Source organism: Borostomias antarcticus (assembly GCF_949987555.1).
Source record: "Borostomias antarcticus genome assembly, chromosome: 21".
Lineage (NCBI taxonomy): Eukaryota > Metazoa > Chordata > Actinopteri > Stomiiformes > Stomiidae > Borostomias > Borostomias antarcticus.
The window spans coordinates 6750473-6771153 of NC_140254.1; the positions used below are offsets into that span (position 1 = coordinate 6750473).

General features: G+C 44.4%; 2 protein-coding genes across 2 annotated transcripts in view; one reads left to right on the forward strand and one right to left on the reverse strand.

Moving 5' to 3' along the window:
- LOC311323487 (growth factor receptor-bound protein 10-like) overlaps window positions 1–1550 on the forward strand; it is a 48528-nt gene extending 46978 nt beyond the window's left edge. Inside the window, exon 17 of the mRNA XM_084455726.1 lies at window positions 404–1550. Within this exon, the coding sequence (XP_084311852.1) occupies window positions 404–550 (147 nt within the window). The 3' untranslated portion in view covers window positions 551–1550. The remainder of the gene's footprint in view (window positions 1–403) is intronic.
- Window positions 1551–1606: 56 nt separating this feature from the next.
- Window positions 1607–20516, reverse strand: LOC311323133 (collagen alpha-1(XII) chain-like). The gene is made up of 15 exons (XM_084455296.1): window positions 20500–20516; window positions 20322–20379; window positions 18589–18824; window positions 16422–16517; window positions 12832–12909; window positions 12612–12713; window positions 12123–12224; window positions 11439–11655; window positions 11218–11266; window positions 10796–11062; window positions 10397–10666; window positions 8699–8968; window positions 8324–8596; window positions 7637–7900; window positions 1607–7262 (listed from the first exon to the last, which is right to left on the reverse strand). Exons 3-15 carry the CDS (start codon window positions 18798–18800, stop codon window positions 7222–7224), a joined length of 2241 nt encoding a protein of 746 aa, XP_084311422.1. The 5' UTR covers window positions 18801–18824; window positions 20322–20379; window positions 20500–20516; the 3' UTR covers window positions 1607–7221.
- Window positions 20517–20681: the final 165 nt, after the last annotated feature.

The window sequence follows — 20681 nt, forward strand, 5'->3', positions numbered from 1 at the left end:
GTAAGATAGGCTCCTCCTCTCTTTCCCCTCTCTCTCTCTCTCTCTCTCTCCCCCCCCTCTCTCTCTCTCCCCCCCTCTCTCTCTCTCTCTCTCTTTCCCTTCTCTCTCTCTCTCTCTTTCCCTTCTCTCTCTCTCTCTTTCCCCATCTCTCTCCCCATATCTCCCTCTCTCCCCACCTCTCTCTCTCCCCCCATATCTCTTTCTCATCTCTCTCTCCCATTCTCCCAGCTCTCTCCTCTCGCTCTCCCTCCTCACCTCTCTCCTTTCTGTCCCTCTTTCCTCTCTCTCTCTCTCTCTCTCTCTCTCTCTCTCTCTCTGTCGTCTGTTCAACATGATGGTACTGATGGTAGGTTGGTGGGTTCATGTTGCAAGCTTGCTTAAGTGCCCCCCCCTTCCCCAACAGTGTGAGGAGGATGGTCAGATGTTCTTCAGCCTTGACGACGGCGCCACCAAGTTCACGGACCTGATCCACCTGGTGGAGTTCTACCAGCTCAATAGAGGAGTGCTGCCCTGCAAGCTCAAACACCCGTGCACCGCCGTGGCCTTGTGACCCTCGACCCCTGACCCCCTACGCCCGCCCCCCCACCCCCCTCCCCCACTCGCTCGTCGCCACCACACACGCCAACTACAGATGGGATGGACAAGACTCAAGGACAGCCAAATATGATCTGGTCAGCTAGGGTGTGTGTTGTGGACCGGACCGCCCCCCTCACCCCCACCCCCCAAGCCCTCCCTCCTCTTCCTGACTCCTAAAAATAAGCTCTGGTGGTCTGGAGGGGGGAGGGGGGAGGCGCACCGTCACCTCCTCCTCCTCCTCTTCCTCCTCCAGACCACCACATTTCATAATCAGGGATGGACGTACGTGGCTGTGGTCGGCGGCTGATGTCGACGAGTCCTCCGTCAACCTGTGCAGTCCAGTCTGGATAAGCTGACCTGATCTCCCAGCTCGACCTTTTTTGCCTGAGGTGGCTCCGCCCTGTCGGCCAATCAAACAGCGCGCACGCCCCAATCCCCCGCCCCCTGACCCCACTTCCCTCCGCACCCCTCTCTGCTGGGATCACGGACGAATAGACAAACAAACAAACAGAAAACAACAACCAAGAATGAACCAACGAGTTTCTGTTTGGAGGGCAGAGGAATGTTTGTTTAGGAGAAGTGTGGGGTCTTCTCTTGCAGAGTTGATTACTTGATGATGTTTTAATGCTGTTTTATTACTGTTGATTCAATGCAGAACTAGTTTTGCACTTCAGAGCAGACAGCCGGCCGCTCGATCGTCTTCAGCTGGACGAAGCTGACCGCTCCTCCTCATCCTCCTCCTCTTTCTGTTCTCTCTCTCCTCCTCCTCGCCTCCGTCCGTCAGAAGCTGCGTGGTAATTCTCTCAGTTCTGATTGGATCGCAGCGAGGCGGGGAGGGTGGCGGTCGAGCACACCCGTGGGGCAAGGCTCTAAGAACGGCCGCGTTTCCTGTCCCGTACCGGGCCGATCCCCACGGAAGGACCAGAACAGCGCCAGCCAAGTATCTTCTGGTATTTTGCCGGAACGTTCCACGAGTAGAGACTTGGAGGGGGGGAGGGAGGGGGGGAGGGGAGTGGTTGGGGCGTTTCTGTCTGCCTTGACAAGTAGGGCTCTCATCAGTGTTAAATCTGGTTTCTCATAGTTGTGTTGCTAATGAATGTCCTTCAGTATTCCCCAAGTCTGTTTGAAGCTCACTACTTGCACATTGATAATGATGATGATGATGTTCAGAGTTCTGACTGGTGTTGAGTTGAGCATGCGAGGACTGGGCCCAGAGTGGATTTTGACCACTGTCCCGGCGCCCCAACACGAGCACTTCCCAGACTCCTTTATTTGTATTCATGTTGAATCAAACAAATGACTTGAAATGTTGACTTAGTCGACTGTGTCCGACAGCCACGGTCCACTGAGTCTAAACTTAACTCGCCTTAAGTGAACATTGTGAGCCTTGTGTATGAAACCCAAGCTATGTTGTAATGCACATACACTAACACGTCACGGATAGGAGAGAGAGGAATGAGCTCCCGATGTCCCCCCCAGCCGCCGCCGCACCCCCCTCCACCCACCCCCCCCCCCCGAAGTCCCATACATTCCGAGGTCCAACGCCAGCGTAGGAGACGGAAGACAAGGGGGGCGGGGGCCTTGCGAGGACACACAGGGCCGACCGCGTCCCTCCTGTCGTGAGGTTGGCCAAGGCCAGGCGGCCATGTGACATCACATCTGCTCAAGGCTTCCACCAGATTTATACCCCACCGCCCCCTGCGCCAGATTTACCGGTAAATAGGGTTACCACCAGGTCACATGGGCGCCCTGCCAGCACAGCTCTGCCCAAGGAACCTCGCTGTCACACGCCACCACCAGACAACCCCCACCCCACCTTAGAGCAAACAAACCTGACTCGCCAGCTCTGCGCTCCAACCAATCAGGCCTTAGTCAGCAACGGGGCAGACTCCCCAGGGATTGGATAAAGCTTGAACTACCCCCCCACCCCTCTGGGTCCACCCTGTAAGCTACTGTACGCGACGACCCTCTGTGATGAATGTGTGACGTGCGGCTGTGATACTAACCAGACTGAGCATCACAGAGGCCCCCCCTCCCCAACACCCCCGCCCCCCTCTCCCTCAACGACCCCCCCCCCCCTCCCCACCCGCGCACCGGGTCTCAACTCTTTGCCTTTAGATATGATAGTCTGGTTTTAGGCCTGAGAAAACAGGTATGCACTTTCAACCCCCCCCCCCCCTGTTTGTGGGGTCAGTGAAGGGTCAGGGAGAGAAGGCAGGCGGGGTCCGGAGCAGGAACCCTGTCCTGGAACCCTGTCCTGGGGGGGGGGGGGGGGGGGGGGCGTGGGCGGGGCGTCACGGGCCGTCAACGCTGGCTGGAACGGACAGAACCGATATCCACCAAGGGGTAACTCAGGACTAAAAACCACTGTCCCTGCTCTCTTAAGTTCTCTTTCTCTCTCTCTCTCTCACTCTCTCCATCCTCAGCTCCTAATCACTGTGTTATAATGCAATCCTATATAGAAATCCAACCATATGGATGTCCATTATATATCTCTATTTTTTAAGTATGTGAAACTATGGAAACGTTAGATCTAACACTGTACGTAGGTCACAGATCACTATGTATGGGGCGTTATGCTTTTGGTCATAACTCCATTTAAAATGAAGAAGAGTGATTTATTTGTCCTTATTTCCCCCCATTATTTCATTGTGTGTATATTGACTTTATTGTATGTTTTCTTTTATTTGTCACAAAATGACCTTTTATATAAAGAAAAAGAATATACCACGATATATACAGTATTAAATTAAGCGATCAAAAAACTGGACTTTTGGCATGCGTCAAAAATCTGAGCGTGAATTCCAACGTATAAGCTGATGGGCTTTAAGACCGCAGGGGAAGTCTAGAGATGAGGGAACCCTAAAGACCTGAAGATGACATCAGGCGGCTCGCGGTCTCTGCTGCTGCGAGCTGCCGTCTTCTGAGCCTTCCGTCCTCTGGTCTCCGGCCCACACTGTCCAATCAGTACCCCCCTGGGCCAAGGACCCCTGTCCCCTGGTCCAACCCGGGCCTGTTGTCCGAGTGCCGGGCCGGAGCCTGGGCCTCACCGAGGCCCTCCGGGACTAGAGGGAGGGTACAGAGCAGCAGTGGAGGCGGGGGTCTGTTGTGTTTTTTTAAGGCTCAGATGGTCGAGGGGGGGGGTGGCGGGCGTCACCAAGCTGTTTCAATGCTGGCTTTGCACACTTCTTCAAAATGTGCAATTGTAGCTCAACAAGGTTGCGTTGTTTCTCCATGTACTCTGACCTGGTTTCTGGTGTAAAAACAAGCCTCATTTAGCGACAGGTGCCTAACTGTCCCAGCATCAGGGCCTGTGGGCCAGAACCACACCCCGGGTGAGTGCTGTCCCCCAGCTGAGCCACGGGCTGAAGAAGCAGAGGCCACTGTAGTGTCCCGGAGCCGGTCCTGACCTGAGGTTTGCACACGGAACATTTCGGACTCTCGCCAATCTTAACTTTTAGCGAGGTAGATTTGAGCAAAGGATTTTGGGCTTCCTGGCATATTTTCTGAAATTAGGATTGAGACTCTCGTTTAGCCTTCAGTTAGAGATAGAGAATTATTTCAGGGAATGATGTGGAATAATTGACATTCATCCATTTGGGCGACACCCCCATGTTCTTAGTGCTTTGCTTCATCCTGTAAATGTCTGAATGGTTCATGGATCTACATTGTATCCTGTTCAGGTATTTTTGTACAAATAAGGGACTGATATATTCTCTGTTTATTGGAAATCAGAATAAAAGACGACATTGCTATAAACCAACGAGCTGCCCGGCTGGTTCTTCGGACGTCGTCCGTGCTCCTCGCCCCACGTGATCAGGGTGGTGAAGCCAGGCTAGCGTTCCTCTCACCCTCGCTCCTGAGAGGAAGGTCCGCTTCACACCACATGCTCCCTCTTCATCAATTCATTTTTCCATAAGGAACCCTAATTTGTAAAATAGTGCAGTTAGACACATCACACAACTGACATAAACACTGGTATGTTAAAAAACGACCTCACTTGACCCCCCGCCATTTCAAACACTGAGGCAGTCTTTGGTTGGGGGGAGGTCAATAGTGAGACGGTATTTGGGGTAGTGGTGGGGGGGTGTTCACTAGTGACGCTGTCTTTGGGGTGCTGGGGAGGGGTAGACTGGGGCGTGGGCTCAAGAGTTAATCTGTAATCTACATGTATGTGGGCTGTCTCACTCAGGCGGCCATGTTCACCCCTAGTCTCTCCTTTTCTCAGATTAGGATTGAGTCGTGTCTCCACAGTGAGACATGATGCAGTCGTCTTGCCGGCACGTGGGGATTAGGCCTGTCAAGGTAGAGTAATCTGGGCTGTTCAAGTGAGCGGCTAATCTGACTGGATGACAGAGCGACTTTGCAGCTATTGCACACTCACAGGCCGGTCCTAATCTGCTCACACTAGTCCACTGTTCTAGTACAGAAAGTGCTGTTAGCCAATCCACTTATATTTAGAACATAGAACTGTGGGGAAAGAACTCAGAAATAAATAAAAGAAAAAGTGGTATGTGAGATCTGTAACAACATTGTCGCCGTTAGACCACTAGAGGGCGCCAAAGTTCAACCTTTTCATATCAGACGTTCTACAGTAGTTTACGTCATGGCATCGATTATGATAGACGAGGGGTTGTTCATGTCGTAGATTTGGATTTGAATGTCAATATTAAAAGTATAAAAATATGATGTTGAGTCTCAATTATAAAGAATTTAATGAAAGTAATGGATTGAGATTGAAACGGCTTGATTGTACATAGTACCAGTCTATTTTATATGACAAATGAAGATCCTTGAATCGACCATAAGTCAGGCATAGTTGCAGTGCTTAACAATAAGCAACAATCAAATTAAATCTTAACAGCGTGGATGCAGGTTTCTTTGTCATCCTCACAAGTCATTGTTGAGACCTCAGATAACGTCTTTCATCAGTAGATGTCATCAGTCAGCTTGGTAGCAGTTGGCTAATTACATTACATTCATTACAGATGCTTCCTCCCAGAACAAGTGCTCACAAGTGCATCTCCTTTCTAAAACAAGTGACTAAGAGCATAATCTAGTGCTGAAGGCAAAGTGCAATAATAGCAAACTAAAAATACAATCCTGTCAGTGCTTAATGGAACACAATAACAACTTCCCTCTGTACAACAAAGGTTTTATGAAGTCCTGAGTAACCTTGACAACTGTCCCCATCAAACCAGCCCAGTAGCAGCTCTAAAAGTCATCAAGGTTTTGATGACTGAAAGAATAACCAGGCTAGACTATAGAATAGCTCTTTGACAGAAAGAATTAAACTCAAACATCACGCTGTGTTGACTCAGTGGAAATCAATCTTTAAACAGTATTCCCTTCTTGTTCTAAGATGGAGTAGTCTTGCCCTGACTTGATATGGCACAAATCAGAAACAGATTGAATAATCCCCGTTCACCGTCCCCACAACAGCACCAGCGGCCTCATGCTGGACTTAGCCTTGCTTTCCACTGTGAGACTGGTTAGGACAAAGCTTGGCAGCCTGCAACTTGATAAACCTCAATATCGGCCTTCTACTTAATCAAATTCCTCTTTAGTGTGGAGGTAGAGGCTCATCCCTGCAATATCCCTATCCGTAAAGTCTTATTACAGCTATGTTAGTTGAATCAGGTGTAAGTATGATGAGGAGCACTTGTTTCTAGAGGTCTTGGGTAGCTCAGTGGGGTAATGCTGGTGTCGCCACCCAGCAAGTGATTCCTGCAGCGTGCCCTGCAATGTGGGTTCAAATCCCGCACCAACTAATATTTGGTTTCTCTGTCACAGGAAGCTGCTGATCCAGCTTGGTAAGGTGAGAGTGTGGGAGGACTAGAAGTGTGGGGTTAATTTAGATGAACCTTTATTTTGTTAATCATCTAAGATCAAACTGAAGCTAATATGTTATGACATTAGTACTTTTATGTTTATCCCAAGGCTTATCTGTTCTCTTACTGTCATCAGTAGGAATTGAACCATGGTCTCTAGTGTTGAGAAGACTGAGAAAAGAGGAATTTGATGACGTAGAAGACTTATATTTAGGTTTTTCAAATTGCAGGCTGCCAAACTTTGTTCTAACCAGTCTCACAGTGGAAAACAAGTCTACTGTAAATCCAAATCACCTTGTGCTGCATTCATCCCTTTGAGTCCCTCTTTCAGGTTTAGAGGCTGGTACCCTTTTAACCGCCAGAGCCTTGTGATATGACACATATCCACTGGGTGACATACATACATGCATATATACATACATACATACATACATACATACATACATACATACATACATACATACATACATACATACATACATACATACATACATACATACATACAAACACACAAAGGTACTCCCCATCTGCCACGGCTCGTCATGGAAGGGATGAGGGGGGTTGTCCATAATGGACTTCAGTTTGTCCCTCATCCTCCTCTCGACCGCAGCCTCCAGAAAAGTTGCTCCATGAAAAAACCCGGTCCTCCTCAACAGCTTGTTCAGCTTGTTTGACTCCCCAGACCTGGTTCTGCCTCCCCAGCAGGCCACGGCAAAGAACAGCGTGCTGGCTAGCACAGACCGGCTACCGCAGACCGGCTACCACAGACCGGCTTCCACAGACCAGCTACTGCAGACCGGCTACCATAGACCAGCTACCACAGACCGGTGAAACACCCGCAGCAGCCCCACCGACCTGAGGAAGAGCATTCATTACCACAGGGGAACATGCCTCATGGGTGGGGGACAGCATGGTCACTGTGCACTTGTTTTGAAACTCTGGCTGCTTGTGTAAAATGCAATCAACCTTACTCACCATGTCATAATAAAGCAATGCACTGCTATATATTTTAAAACTAGAACAATGTGAAAGTTAAATGGTAGTTGTGATGAAGTCACTCTGAAGTTATTTTTTTCTGAAATAATAATATAAATGCAAATACATGGATGGATACTTGATTGCAAGATATCAATAAAGTGCTATTTACTGGATAAACCTTTACCCACAGTGTGTTTAACTTCTCTTAGTTTTCACAGTGTTAGGTTAACGAACAGTTGTGTATGACTTACTTGTGGATTGATGCAGTGTTTCACTTGAGCTCTTAATGCCATTTTTTAGCACTGTGGTCACGTTAAAGGTGTATGGTGTCCCTGGCTTCAGATTGCAGATAGCAGCACTGTTGCTTTCAGTTGTCCTCTCTTGTCCTTGGTCTTCTGGTTTGCAGGAGTTATATGAATATGAGACATCTTCCATGTTGGCTGGATTGTCCCAACACAATGTGACAGATCTACTTTTAATATCTGTCACCCTCATGTTTTCAGGAGAGGCTGGTTCTAGGAAGGGACACGTCATAATGTCAGTTACCTGGCCAATATACAGTACTGTATCTGTACATTTACCAAAGTGACAGCAGAGGACCTGATGAGCTGATGAAGAATAAGGTTATTTGAATTTATTAGCATGAATGAGCTAAATTAATGCACTTTGTTTGCACATGTCCTGGTCCACATTGCATAATAATAACAATAATAATAATAGTAATAATAACATTGCCTGATATTTTCAATGTGAATGTTCAAAGTCCACCGAAAGGCTCAGCACAGCTATTCTGTAAAGTTTTCTGGATGCATTATGTCATTAATACGAGTAGCAGTGGTCAAATTATGAAAAATGCGAGAGTGATTTGAGATATTGAAAAGGCTCAGGGGATTGGAATGTTCATCCTTCACTGAATGTGGGAGTTTGATTATGCTTACTAGTGTTAATTATTGTGGAGACGGGTTCACTCTGTTCCCCTCCAGGGTCCAGCACAGTGGAGAGGCTGACTGTGTACTTGGTACCAGGCTGCAGGTCAGTGAGCGTCACGTCACTGTCTTCTGTCTGCGTTGTCCGGGCTCCTGCTCCCTCCCTGCTGTAGGATATGAGGAAGTGATGTGGCATCTGTAGCAGTCCTTCAGCCTGGGTCCAGTGAAGGGTCACAGAGCAGGTCTGCGACTGTTCTGCTGTCAAGTCTGCCGGCGCTGGAACTCCTAAGGTTAAGATTGGCATTTGGTTTTTGGACATAAACAGTGGGTGCCAGAGTATTTGGATCAAACATGGAAAAGGGGTTAGTTTCTCAGGCCAGGCCTTACTAGTTATGAAGGTCTTTGACACAGACGGGCTCTTCTCCCCGTTGTCCAGCAGACTGCAGACGCTGACACAGTGCTCTGATGCAGGACGCAGGTCAGAGAGAGTGATGCTGAGTGCGGAGGTGGTGGTGGTGTGTTGATCTCTTCCTGGACACTGGTAGCAGACCTGGTAATGGAGCTGAGTCAGGTCCATTCCACCTGGCTGTTCCCAGCTCACAGTGGCTGATGTGGCGTCCACTGAGTCGACTGTCAGCTTGACTGGGACAGGAAGTACTAGGAGAAACAACACTACCGTTAACAAATATCCTTAAAGGAGTAGTAAAGGGAAAATGCATGTTTAGCCCTGTTTAAAGGTTACTTATGATCATATACAATGGTTCAGATCAAAACGTTGACAAAACTAGCACTTTTGAGAAAGTCTGAAAATTGCTCTACCGCCGTTTTGGTCATACAATGGATGTGGGTGGGCACTGTGAAAAATCATTCAAAAAAGATATTAAACTCTCAATTTCAAAGACAAGAAACACCTCACCGAGGTGTTAGTTGGCGTTCTGACATATAATTCGCCATAAAGTAAGATTCTAGTTCATCTGGAAAGGCTTTTTTAAATATTTAGCATAGAACTATTTAGTCACAGCACATACGTGTGTAAACTTCCGTAAACTAGGTAGCCTAGCAACATAAACAATAACAATAGCTACCGTAAGTAGTTCCGCTTCCTGAATCCCCTCTGCGGATTGATCTACACATCTACAACGGTCTCTTCAATACAAGTCAATGGATTTCATAAAATGATCAATAAAACCCTACAGGATTCATACTTTGCGGCGAATTTGATGTCAGAACACCAATTAGCCCCTCGGTGAGCTTCTTGTCTTTGAAATCGAGAGTTTAACATGTTTTTGAAAGATTTTTCAAGGTGCCCACCCACATCCATTGTATGATTGAACTAGAATTTGATGTCAGAACACTAACGGACACCAATTAGCCCCTCGGTGAGCTTCTTGTCTTTGAAATCGAGAGTTTAACATGTTTTTGAAAGATTTTTCAAGGTGCCCACCCACATCCATTGTATGACCAAAACAGTGGTAGAGCAATTATCAGACTTTCTCAAAAGTGCTAGTTTTGTCAATGTTTTGATCTGGACCATTGTATATGATCATAATTAACCTTAAAACAGGGCTAAACATGCATTTTCCCTTTACTACTCCTTTAACATGAATAAATATGATGATTTTGATTCAAATTACCGTAAAAAAAAAAGTGGTCAATGATTGGACACAAGGTCAATACATTAAGAATTATTTAACTTATATTGAATTTAGTTGAATAGTTGTGTAAACCTATTGCTTACAGTAAACATTTAGAGGATAATTATCAATAATTGTTATCATCTTTCTCCTGTTTAACTGCAACAGATTAGAATAAATCTATATCCATGTCCCCAAATATGCTACAACCAGCTTTATATTGGAATTCAGAAATAGGATCAGTTTAGGCAGAAATATGATATGAAAAATTATCAGTTTAGTTCTTCATTCCCTATGGGGAGTTGTTGTTGTTGTTGTTATTGTAATGTATTGTTGTAATCAGCCCAATATTTCTGTCATCCAACACAATGCATTACTCTGCCTGCAAAAGCAGTCAATGATATCAACTTAGCAACACAATACATGATTTGAAGAGCATGCCATCTCTTACTTGTCCAAGCGATTGTTGAGACCGGTTTACTCTGCTCTCCATTTCTCAGCACGGTGGAGACGCTGAGCGTGTACTCGATCCCGGGCTGCAGGTCAGTCAGTGTTCTGTAGCATTCTTCCGTGTATATTAGCAGGGGCTCTGTTCCTGGGCTGTGGTAGGATATGAGGAAGCTCTGTGGGGCTTGCTTGATTTCTTGAGCTTTGGTCCAACGAAGAACAAAGGAAGTCGGTCCCGACCTGACAAGCTTAATGTCCCTTGGAGATGGGATCACTGATAGAATTGAAGATGTGATTTAAGAAAGGCTCGCATGCTGGTCATTTGTGTTAGATGAGTGATTGAAGGTACAGTAAAAACTGTTTCCGTTAACACAAACTGAAAGAGTAGTGTATTGCGCTGTACCTGTGTGTTTAGATGCTGAAACAGGATTACTTCGGTTGCCATGTTCGCCCTCTGTGACCACAGAGAACTCATACAGTTGACCAGGCTGGAGTCCAGTTAAATTGACTTGATACACGTCTGATACTTTAAGTCTCTTCTGTTGTCCGTCACATTCCCAGGTCACTCTAAACTTCTTGGGTCCTTCCAGATCCTCAGGAGGGCCCCACCTCAGAGTCATCGAGTTCAACTTCACCGACAGGAAGCTGATCTCACCAGGAGGGGGCAGCGCTGAATGGGACATTCATTACTACATGAAGACTTTGTCTAATTAATGGACATTTAATGGACTTTACTGGCACCAACAGGAGCACAAGTGCTCTACATTCATTGTTATTCATCAAAGGTCATAAAAAGGAGTATTTAGTGAGATAACTCACACATACCTTTAACCAAGGTCATAGCTTTGTGATGCTGTCCGTCAAAAGTTGTAAGCTGTATAAAACAGAGCAAGTATTTAATCAGTCAATTGATTTATAATACAGATTTTTTGTTTTTAGTGATCATGAAGGTTTGATTGGACATTGGACATTCATTGACAGAAGTATTAATCTTAATTTCCTTGACAAAATATCCTTTCATTCGCAGGAAGAACAAAAACAGCTACCTGTCCTCCTGCTAGCTCCACGTGATGATGGATATCATGTCCTCCTTGTGTCTGCTCCACACTTACTAGCACATCCTCCAAGCGGTGTTTCTGAAACCGTGCGTCTTTGTAGTGCCTCCTAACGTGTTTCTCACAGTAGGAGTTACTGCAGGTCAGACAGATCTTCACAGCCCTCTTCGTTATGTCAACATCAGAACAGGGATCACAAAGCTCTGATCTAATACGGATAGGGAGAATGTGAAACAATGAAATTACTTTTTACACATGAAAGCCTGAGGGAATGATGAAAAGTGACTGCAGACAAACTTATTGCAGGCATCTGTGAAATCAACTTGGATACACTTTGCATGAAGGGGACATCATAAGAATTCATAACACCTTTATGAAACCATCCATTACATCTGTTTATGTGTTGGAGAATCATTCATAACAAATTCATTTAACATACAGTAGTTGATAATCCTTTTCAAAATAAAAGTCCAGAGGGATAACTATGGTGTTATGAATACTGTACTTTCATAAAGGTGTGGAGAATTATTTTGAAAAACCCCTTTAAAGTTAAGTGTTTGTAGACAGAGTGCTGTTGTCATCTATCAAAAAGTGATGGTCAAAGGACAATGAATGTCTTTGAGCTGGAAAATATTATAATGTTATTAGACTCCATGTGGAAGACTATTTTCTCACCTGTCTCCATCCTCGAAGTAAATGGGTTGATCCATAGAACGGCAATTCACTGATGACTCATAACTGGGGTCTGGTGATGATTGCGACTTGCGAAGTTGGACACTGTAGATTTCAGTATTGGGGTAAAAAATGTATACATTAATCAATATTGAGGTCAACATGTTATTTAATGTTGACACCAACATGAAATTACTGACATGTAACTGACGTTTATGTGTTGGAGAATCATTCATAACAAATTCATTTAACATACAGTAGTTGATAATCCTTTTCAAAATAAAAGTCCAGAGGGATAACTATGGTGTTATGAATACTGTACTTTCATAAAGATGTGGAGAATTATTTTGAAAAACCCCTTTAAAGTTAAGTGTTTGTAGACAGAGTGCTTTTGTATTCTATCAAAAAGTGATGGTCAAAGGACAAAGAATGTCTTTGAGCTGGAAAATATTATAATGTTATTAGACTCCATGTGGAAGACTATTTTCTCACCTGTCTCCATCCTCGAAGTAAATGGGTTGATCCATAGAACGGCAATTCACTGATGACTCATAACTGGGGTCTGGTGATGATTGCGACTTGCGAAGTTGGACACTGTAGATTTCAGTATTGGGGTAAAAAATGTATACATTAAGCAATATTGAGGTCAACATGTTATTTAATGTTGACACCAACATGAAATTACTGACATGACTGAAATGCTTAATCTTACTGTCTAAACAGTGGCTCGTCACTCTTCATTGACATGTAACTGGGGATCAGTGAAAATGATCTCTCCTTCTCATCAGCCCTTCAACAAAACAACAATACAGTCTCACAAAGTAGTCAACAACCTCCTAATGAATAACTACACAAAATACCAAAGTAAAATTTCAACCATCTGGGTAAATATGTTTTGGCAAATTCTAGGTAGATTTCACATTTTCTTCATGAGTTAATCTCCCTCATTGTCTCCCACCCTGCAACGCCGAAGGGGGGATTTTAGATTGACCTCTGTACGTTAGTGAGCGCCTGCATACTGTACACACATGTACCAGAGCCCACCATTTTGCTTTGTACGTAAACAAGCACTTATCGCATGGATCGAAGCCTACGGCGCAGCCACACGGGGCATGCTGAGTCACTCGGACGCTGACTAGCTGTCTGTCATGGAGACTATTGGGGCAACTTTCAGCTCAGGATTGATTGTGGACCTTTAACAACTGCTTTTAACCCAACTGAATGAACTGAGAGAGAACGGAGCTGACCCAGAACAATGGACCGGACAGAGACGCCAGAGCTGTCGAGCAGCCAGGTAGGTGCTCTTCCTCTCAGTTGTTGTCCGACTGGGTTGCCGGCATGTGTGTGCTTTTTATAATTGTGCTAGAGAGGAGAACAGTGGGGCTCATAGTGTGACATCATCGACTTTAGACCAACATAGCCAGATTTTGTATAGGTGGATAAATAGCTGGACTTCCAAGCCCCCTATAATTTATACTTCATTGAAATGTAACTGGGTGACATTGGTCTCTTCACCCCTGTAGAGAGAGTGGACAGTTTTAAATCCATTGGTGTCCAGATCACCAAGGAGCTGCCATGGTCAATACACATAGACACTGTGGTGAGGAAAGCACATCAGAGACTGTACCACCTCGGACAACTGAGGAAATTCAGAGCGTCCCAACAAGCGCTTATCGCACAGATTGAATCCCACGACGCAGCCAATCAGACACGGTGTCAGGATTATTTGCATGGCTGTTACGTCTCAGGCAGGCTGTCGCCATTAACTAACAGCTGACCCCAACCGTGTCAAAACCCAGCTGCTCATAAACTGCTTCTTTTTTTTTTCATTTGTCGCCTCTAAGTATCAGTACCCTAATGTCACTATACATGCTGACGACAAGCGTTCATGGGCAGAGGTACCAAATGTCCTTTTCTGCTTATTCTTAGTTAGATCCCGTAGAATGCATTGATCCACTATGGCGCAGTAACAATGTGCAGACAGCAGAGGGAGGCATAGACCAAAATGAGCAGTAGATTATGTAAGGCAGGGTTTCCCAACCTGGGGTCCAGGCCCCCCTTAGGGGGGCGCCAACGATCGCAGGGGGGGGCGCCAGGCCTCAGATAAATTGAGACTTTAATATCATATTTAAATAGACAAATATTTGTTAAAGAATCATGTCATTGACATGTCACACAACAGTTATAACAAAATACATGATAATGTCTTACAGGGCCAAAAGCCTACATTACAATTCTATGTTTATAAATTCAAAAAATTAATCTGAGACTCCGAATCGTCCAGTGTGTGTCGACCTCCGTAGGATGTAGACTGGACATCCAGTGTTGACCTCCATAGGACGTAGACTGGACGTTCACAACAACTTGGGGGGCCCATATCTATCAGGTGTAAGTTAGGGGTGCTCTAGGGAAGAAAGGTTGGGAACCAGTGATGTAAGGGATAATCAACTAGGAGCTGTGCATTATACCGTTTGGATGCAAGACGTGGAGGCGGATAACAACCCGAGTCTTCTTCTATGGTGGTGGCGGTGTTTTGTAGCTTCAAAGAGACCGCCACCACCACAGAAGAAGACTACCTTGGAAAAATAATTTCACTCGGACAGAACACGTCTAAATAAGTTATTTTATGGTAGCGCCGAGGCTTCAAAACCCAGCATTTGTTTAAATAGACCCTTTTGCTTAGGTAAGTGAAGTTTCATGTTTATCTGACACTGTAAATATGAGCGCCTCTCCTAAATAGGCCGAAAACGATTTATTTTGACGGCGAAGTGAATGGAGGGTGAAAGGACTGTTGTCTGGCATGAGCGAGCATGCGACTACAGGACTGAAAAGGGCTAATTCAGAGCCTGTTCTCAGTGAGTGCGGGCGAAGCCCGCTAGTAGGCTACTGGGGCTGACAGTTGTTATAACTAAACTGTTCTAACTTGTTTAGCATTGAGATGATAAGTTAGGCTAACTGCTCCAATGGAATGCAATATTCCACAAACTGCATATTTCTTGCAGATATTGCACACGACCATGCGCTTATTAACTGTCCCATCTGGGAGTATTTTGTAAGTAAACTTTCCGTTTAGAGGGCAAAGCAAAGTCTGATTATCTGCCTCCTCGAGTTTGTTTGAAGGCAAAGATACTTTTGCGTGACATACGACATTCAGGTCCAAATTAAGTTTGTCGCTTCAATAATGTTAAAGGTGGGATGGGTAGTTTGCTTTTAGCTTTATTTGGTAAAATTGGCATAATATCCTTTCAGCTATCAGTAACAGAAGTGCTCTGAGAACAAACTTGGATCTCCGTGTTTACCGCTGCCTCTGTATTTTGGATTCAAAGAATGCCTTGGCCCAAATGTATTGACCAATCAGGGTCTCTATCTCGCCACACCTACCAGTCATGTTTGGAGGGAGGGACTACATCATGATTGACAGGAGGGAGGGGCAGGTTCTTTTGATAAAGATGACCAATTGGAGGCCTTGTTGACGTCAAACTACCTACCCCACCTTTAAATCAGGCAATGGCGCGGCAACTGAGTCACCTACAGATGGACGAAATCGATGCATGTGATTAATTTGCGTTAATTTTTATTAACACGTTAATGTTTGCATAATTAATTAAGCTAATTAACACATTAAATTGACAGCCCTAGTTAAGGCATACAATGTTGTAGATGACATAGGACAGGGTGAAGGACAGGACAGTGCAAAGACATGACTGCAAAACTACAAAAAACTGTGCAAATACAAAATGCAAAAACAGTGCAACAAAATCCAGTGCAATGTACAAATTAGGATATACAGTTAAAAATAAAAAATAAAGGGGGAGGCACAACTGCAGTATATGTTCTACAGTATACAGAATGTGGTGTACTGTGTGGATGTACTGTACAGTGTGTGTGTGTGTGTGTCTGTGTGTGTGTGTGTGTGTGTGTGTGTGTGTAGAGTGTAGTGTGGTGGGTGAGCAGTGTACAGTGAGTGCAGTGTGTGTGCCGTTAAGGTATGTGGAACAATAGGTGTGTGTTAGCGGTGCAGGGGGTATGGAGTCAATGTGTGTGTGTGTGGTGGGGGGGGGGGGGGGGTCGTGGGGGGACACAATCCTTGTTTATGAGTCTGATGGCCGTGGGGAAAAAGCTGTTTTTGTGGCAAGGTGTGGGGAATTCTTTTGAAGTGTTAGTTACTTTTAGTAAAGTGTTTGTAGACAGAGTGCTGTTCTCATCTATCAAAAAGTGTTGGTCAAAGGACAATAAATGTCTTTGAGCTGGAAAATATGATGTGATTACTGCTAGACTCCATGTGGAAGACTATAATCTCACCTGTCTCCATCCTCGAAGTCAGGGGGATGATCCATAGAATAGAAATTCACTGATGACTCATAACTAAGGGTTGATGATGATTGCGATGATTGGACCCTGTAGATTTCAGTATTGGGGTAAAATGTATACATTAATCAATATTGAGGTCTAAATGTTATTTAATGTTGACACCAACATGAAATTACTGAAATGCTTAATTTTACTGTCTAAACAGTGACTGGTCACTCTTCTGTGACGGGTAACTGGTGACCACTGATATTGATCTCTTCTTCTCATCAACCCTTCAACAAATGTCAGTGTCATGTCAATAATGTTATTTATATAGCACCATTCATATGTAGCACGTAGTGCTTTACATAAAACGAGATGGATGAAAACACAAATCATAAACACAGTGAGAACAATAAAAAAAAGAAACAATCAAAATAAAATAATTAAAAATTAAAAGATAATGTAAAATAGAATAAAAACTATAAAAACAATACAAATTAAGAACAGGGTTAACCCTAACCCTAGGATATTAAGACAAGGAACGCTATGTGGTAAAAGCAATGTTAAAAAGGTATGTTTTAAAATCTCGTTTAAAAGTTACCACGGTCTCAGGCATTCTCAGGTCCTCTGGCAGGGTGTTCCTAAGGCTGGGGGAATAAGAACTGAAGGCTGCCTCCCCATGCCTCTTAGTTCTGGCTCTAAGCGCCAGAGGACCTGAGGGACCTACTGGGTGTATATTTTAAAAGCATATCTGATAATGTATTTAGGTGCTTGATTATTTAAGGATTTATAGACAAAAAATAATCTTAAAATCTATTCTAAAACAGGTTATCAGTGCAGTGATTTTAAAGCTGGTGTGACGTGAGCCCTCCTTCTGGTCTTTGTAAGAACACATGCTGCAGCATTTTGAATCAGTTTGAGTTGACTTCTCGCTTTTTTTGGCAGGCCAGACAGGAAAGCGTTACAATAGTCCAACCTGCTAGTAATAAAATCATGCATTAGTCTTTCAGTATCAGTCTAGGAGGGGAACAGTTTCACCGTGGCAATGTTTCTTAGGTGATACAATGAGGCACTTGTTACATTCTTCATATGGGCCTCAAAGCTAAGATCAGAGTCCAGCACGACACCTACGTTTCTGGTCCGGCATTTGGTATTCAGTGACAGTGTTTTTAAATGCACCGATAGTCTCTCTTTCATCCTTTTCGCCAATTATCAATATTTCAGTTTTGTCCTGGTTTAACTGGAGGAAGTTCTGTGACATCCATACATTTATGTCAGCAATACATTCTGTCAAGCAATCAATTGAGCTGTAATCGAGGGGTGTCACAGAAATGTAGAGTTGGGTGTCATCAGCATAGCTATGGTAGCTACAGTAATGTTGTTCCTTCGCATATGGGTAACATGTACTGTACAGACTGAAAGGTAGGGGCCCTAGAATTGATCATTGTGGAACCCCACATGTCATCTCAGTGTTCTTTGAGCTGTGGTCACCAGTTAAATACGTCCTGACCCAGTCAAGGACAGGCCCAGAGAGGCCAACCCAGATCTCCAGTCTTCTAACAAGGATATTATGGTCTACCATTTCAAACGCTGCACTCAGGTCCAGGAAGACAAGGACAGAGAGCTTTTTCGAGTCTGCATTTATTCTGAGGTCATTACAACCTTGATCAGGCCTACTGTATGGCACAAGTCCTCAACAGTCATTGTGGACCAAAGTTTAAACGTTTAAAACTTAACAGAAATCATAACAAATCAGACGTACGTGCTATCATTTTGCAACCACCACCAAAATGGAGCAAGTGAGTAGAAATATCCATATCCTTTGAGCTGGCAGGAATTCTGAAGTCCATCACTCTTTTTTTCTCAAAAACTGTAAAACCCATTAAACCTTTCTTGTTTTCCCAAGTTTTGGTCAATTGACACCACAATTGCTACACTGCATGTATGTACTGCATGCATGACTTTCCAAACTCTCCATCCTGGATTTTTCTAAATATCCAAAATTGAGTGCATCAAAATGTTTTACTGTAAAGTAAAGTACTATATGCAGCTCATGCAAATTCTCACTCAATAAATCTCCAGTGGTCATGGGGAAAAAAAGTGGTAAAGGATGGAAATCAAATAAAAATGTAATTCAAACATGGATACAAAGCTGAACATTCACAATGTCACTCACCGTCCCGGGGTCTGTTGTCCCTTCTCCTCCTTAGTCCTGGTCTGTTCCTCCTCCTTCTCCTCCTTAGTCCTGGTCTGATCCTCCTCCTTCTCCTCCTTAGTCCTGGTCTGTTCCTCCTCCTTCTCCTCCTTCTCCTCCTTAGTCAGAGCCTGTTCTCCCCACTTCTCCTCCTTAGTCAGGGTCTGTTCTATAGCCAATAGTTCTCCCTCCATGTTGCTCTCTTTTCTAGTTTCATCCTGCAGGCACATGACACAAACACATCCGAATCACTAACAAAAATATGCCAGAAAAGATCTAAAGTTAAAAACAGTGAGGTCTGCACACAGCTACTGCTCCACTTGACGAAGACCTTTGCAGGTCGAAATGTTGAGTGTTGCACAATCAATTTTGGTGGAGCAGTAGCTGTGTACGGACCTCACTATTTTTAATTGTTTACCTCTTTGTCCTGCACCAACGCACTACGGACGTGCATACCATTTCTGGATTCCATAAGAATATATCTAAAACCCACAGAGACCCAAAAGAACAGACCTCTCAGATTAGGGCATCTTTGAATTCAAGAAGCTGACTAGTCACCTAAACACAATGTAGCCTAATAAACAACAGGTCTGACTTTAGGGTGGTGTCGGGTTCTGCATTGTGGACCAAACTGAGTCAGGCCTATGGAAAACTGGCTCTGAATCTGATAACCCACTGTAAATTCTGAATGACCCAGTTCTGCTCAATGGGAGCAATTTGGGGTCCAAGTGTCTTGCACAAGGACACTACGACATGTGAACAGGAGGAGCCGGGATTCATACTGCTGACCCTACGATCATACCGCTCTCCCTCCTGAGCCACAGCCGCCCCCACGGTAGCTAAATAGCTAAGCTAATGGGCACAATTTAACATGGCTGCCACTCAAGGTCAACACAACACTGCGTAAACAGAAAGTGAGGTCTAATTGCTTATTGCACCATCCCTTTGTCATTCTACGTAATAAGCACCCTCCGTAAGGGTCATTGGGCACAATTTAACATGGCCTCCAATCAAGGTATCTGAGTTAGACGGGCACTGCACTTGTAATGAAAAATTAAAAAGTGGTTGAACTAGTTTGAGTCTAATCACAACTCGGTAAGACCAAAGACTCTTCTTGTAACTTTAATTGTTACCACCAGGGGGCACTGAGGTGAAGAAAAGAGGCCAGGCAGCAAACCAGCCAGCCAGCAATTCAACACCAAACCAGCCACAATCTTAGAAAGCCAATTGGTTTATCAGGACACTGTCAGGACTCGGCTTGGCTGTTGTATGTGAATCAAGCTTTAAATCGTTACAGTGCATGGCTCTTAAAGATTCAGAATGTTTTCAGAGATTTAGTCTCTACACTACTACTGTGACAAGTATGATAACCTAAAATGGCGTAGATGATTTCAGATGGTGGATTGAAACAGAGCAAAAGAGACTACGTTCTCATTCAACCCGACTCATTAAATAAGGGTTGAATGAGTTATTTATATCACATAGGCTACTTTTTTATTTGGCCTGCTTGATAAATTCACATCGATGTATTCCTATGATCAGAAGTTCTCAGATGATATCAAAAAATATATTTGAATAAAAGCAATGATACAATCAAGTTACATCTATACCAAACTGTGTCAAGAAAAATAAATTAAACATAATTAAAAAACATTAATAGTTACATACAAAACAGAGCCAATAGCACCTGTAAAACACCACAGACCAGCACATACCTGGACGATCGCTCTGAAGAATGCAGCTGGATCAGGAAACAAAACCGCTGGTCTCTCTCTGTAGCGAGGTACACAGACCTGTTATTGCCAACACTGCAGCAGCCAAAGAGATACCATCTCAATACTCATCCCCTCTGGCCTAGTGCCTACAGAACAGATGAAGGTTTTGTCAACACACCCAAAAATATTGGTTATGGACTCTTTCTCCAGCTTAGCTGGCCTTAATTCTTTTTCCCTTAATCATCAAACACAGTGGTGTAGTGGAGGGTATTCGGAGGAATATGGAGTACACCCCCTTCTTTATCCATGAACCCACAGTACACCCCCTTCTTTATCCATGGACCCACAGTACACCCCCTT

Bases quoted from the DNA above. Each gene is read 5' to 3' on its own strand.
- LOC311323133 (XM_084455296.1), bottom strand. From the start codon at position 18,800: ATGGAGGGAGAACTATTGGCTATAGAACAGACCCTGACTAAGGAGGAG. The intron at 11,656-12,122 runs GTGAGAAAATAG...TATCCGTATTAG, and splicing joins TACTTCGAGGATGGAGACAG to ATCAGAGCTTTGTGATCCCT. The intron at 7,901-8,323 runs GTAAGCATAATC...GTCCCTTCCTAG, and splicing joins CTCCACAATAATTAACACTA to AACCAGCCTCTCCTGAAAAC.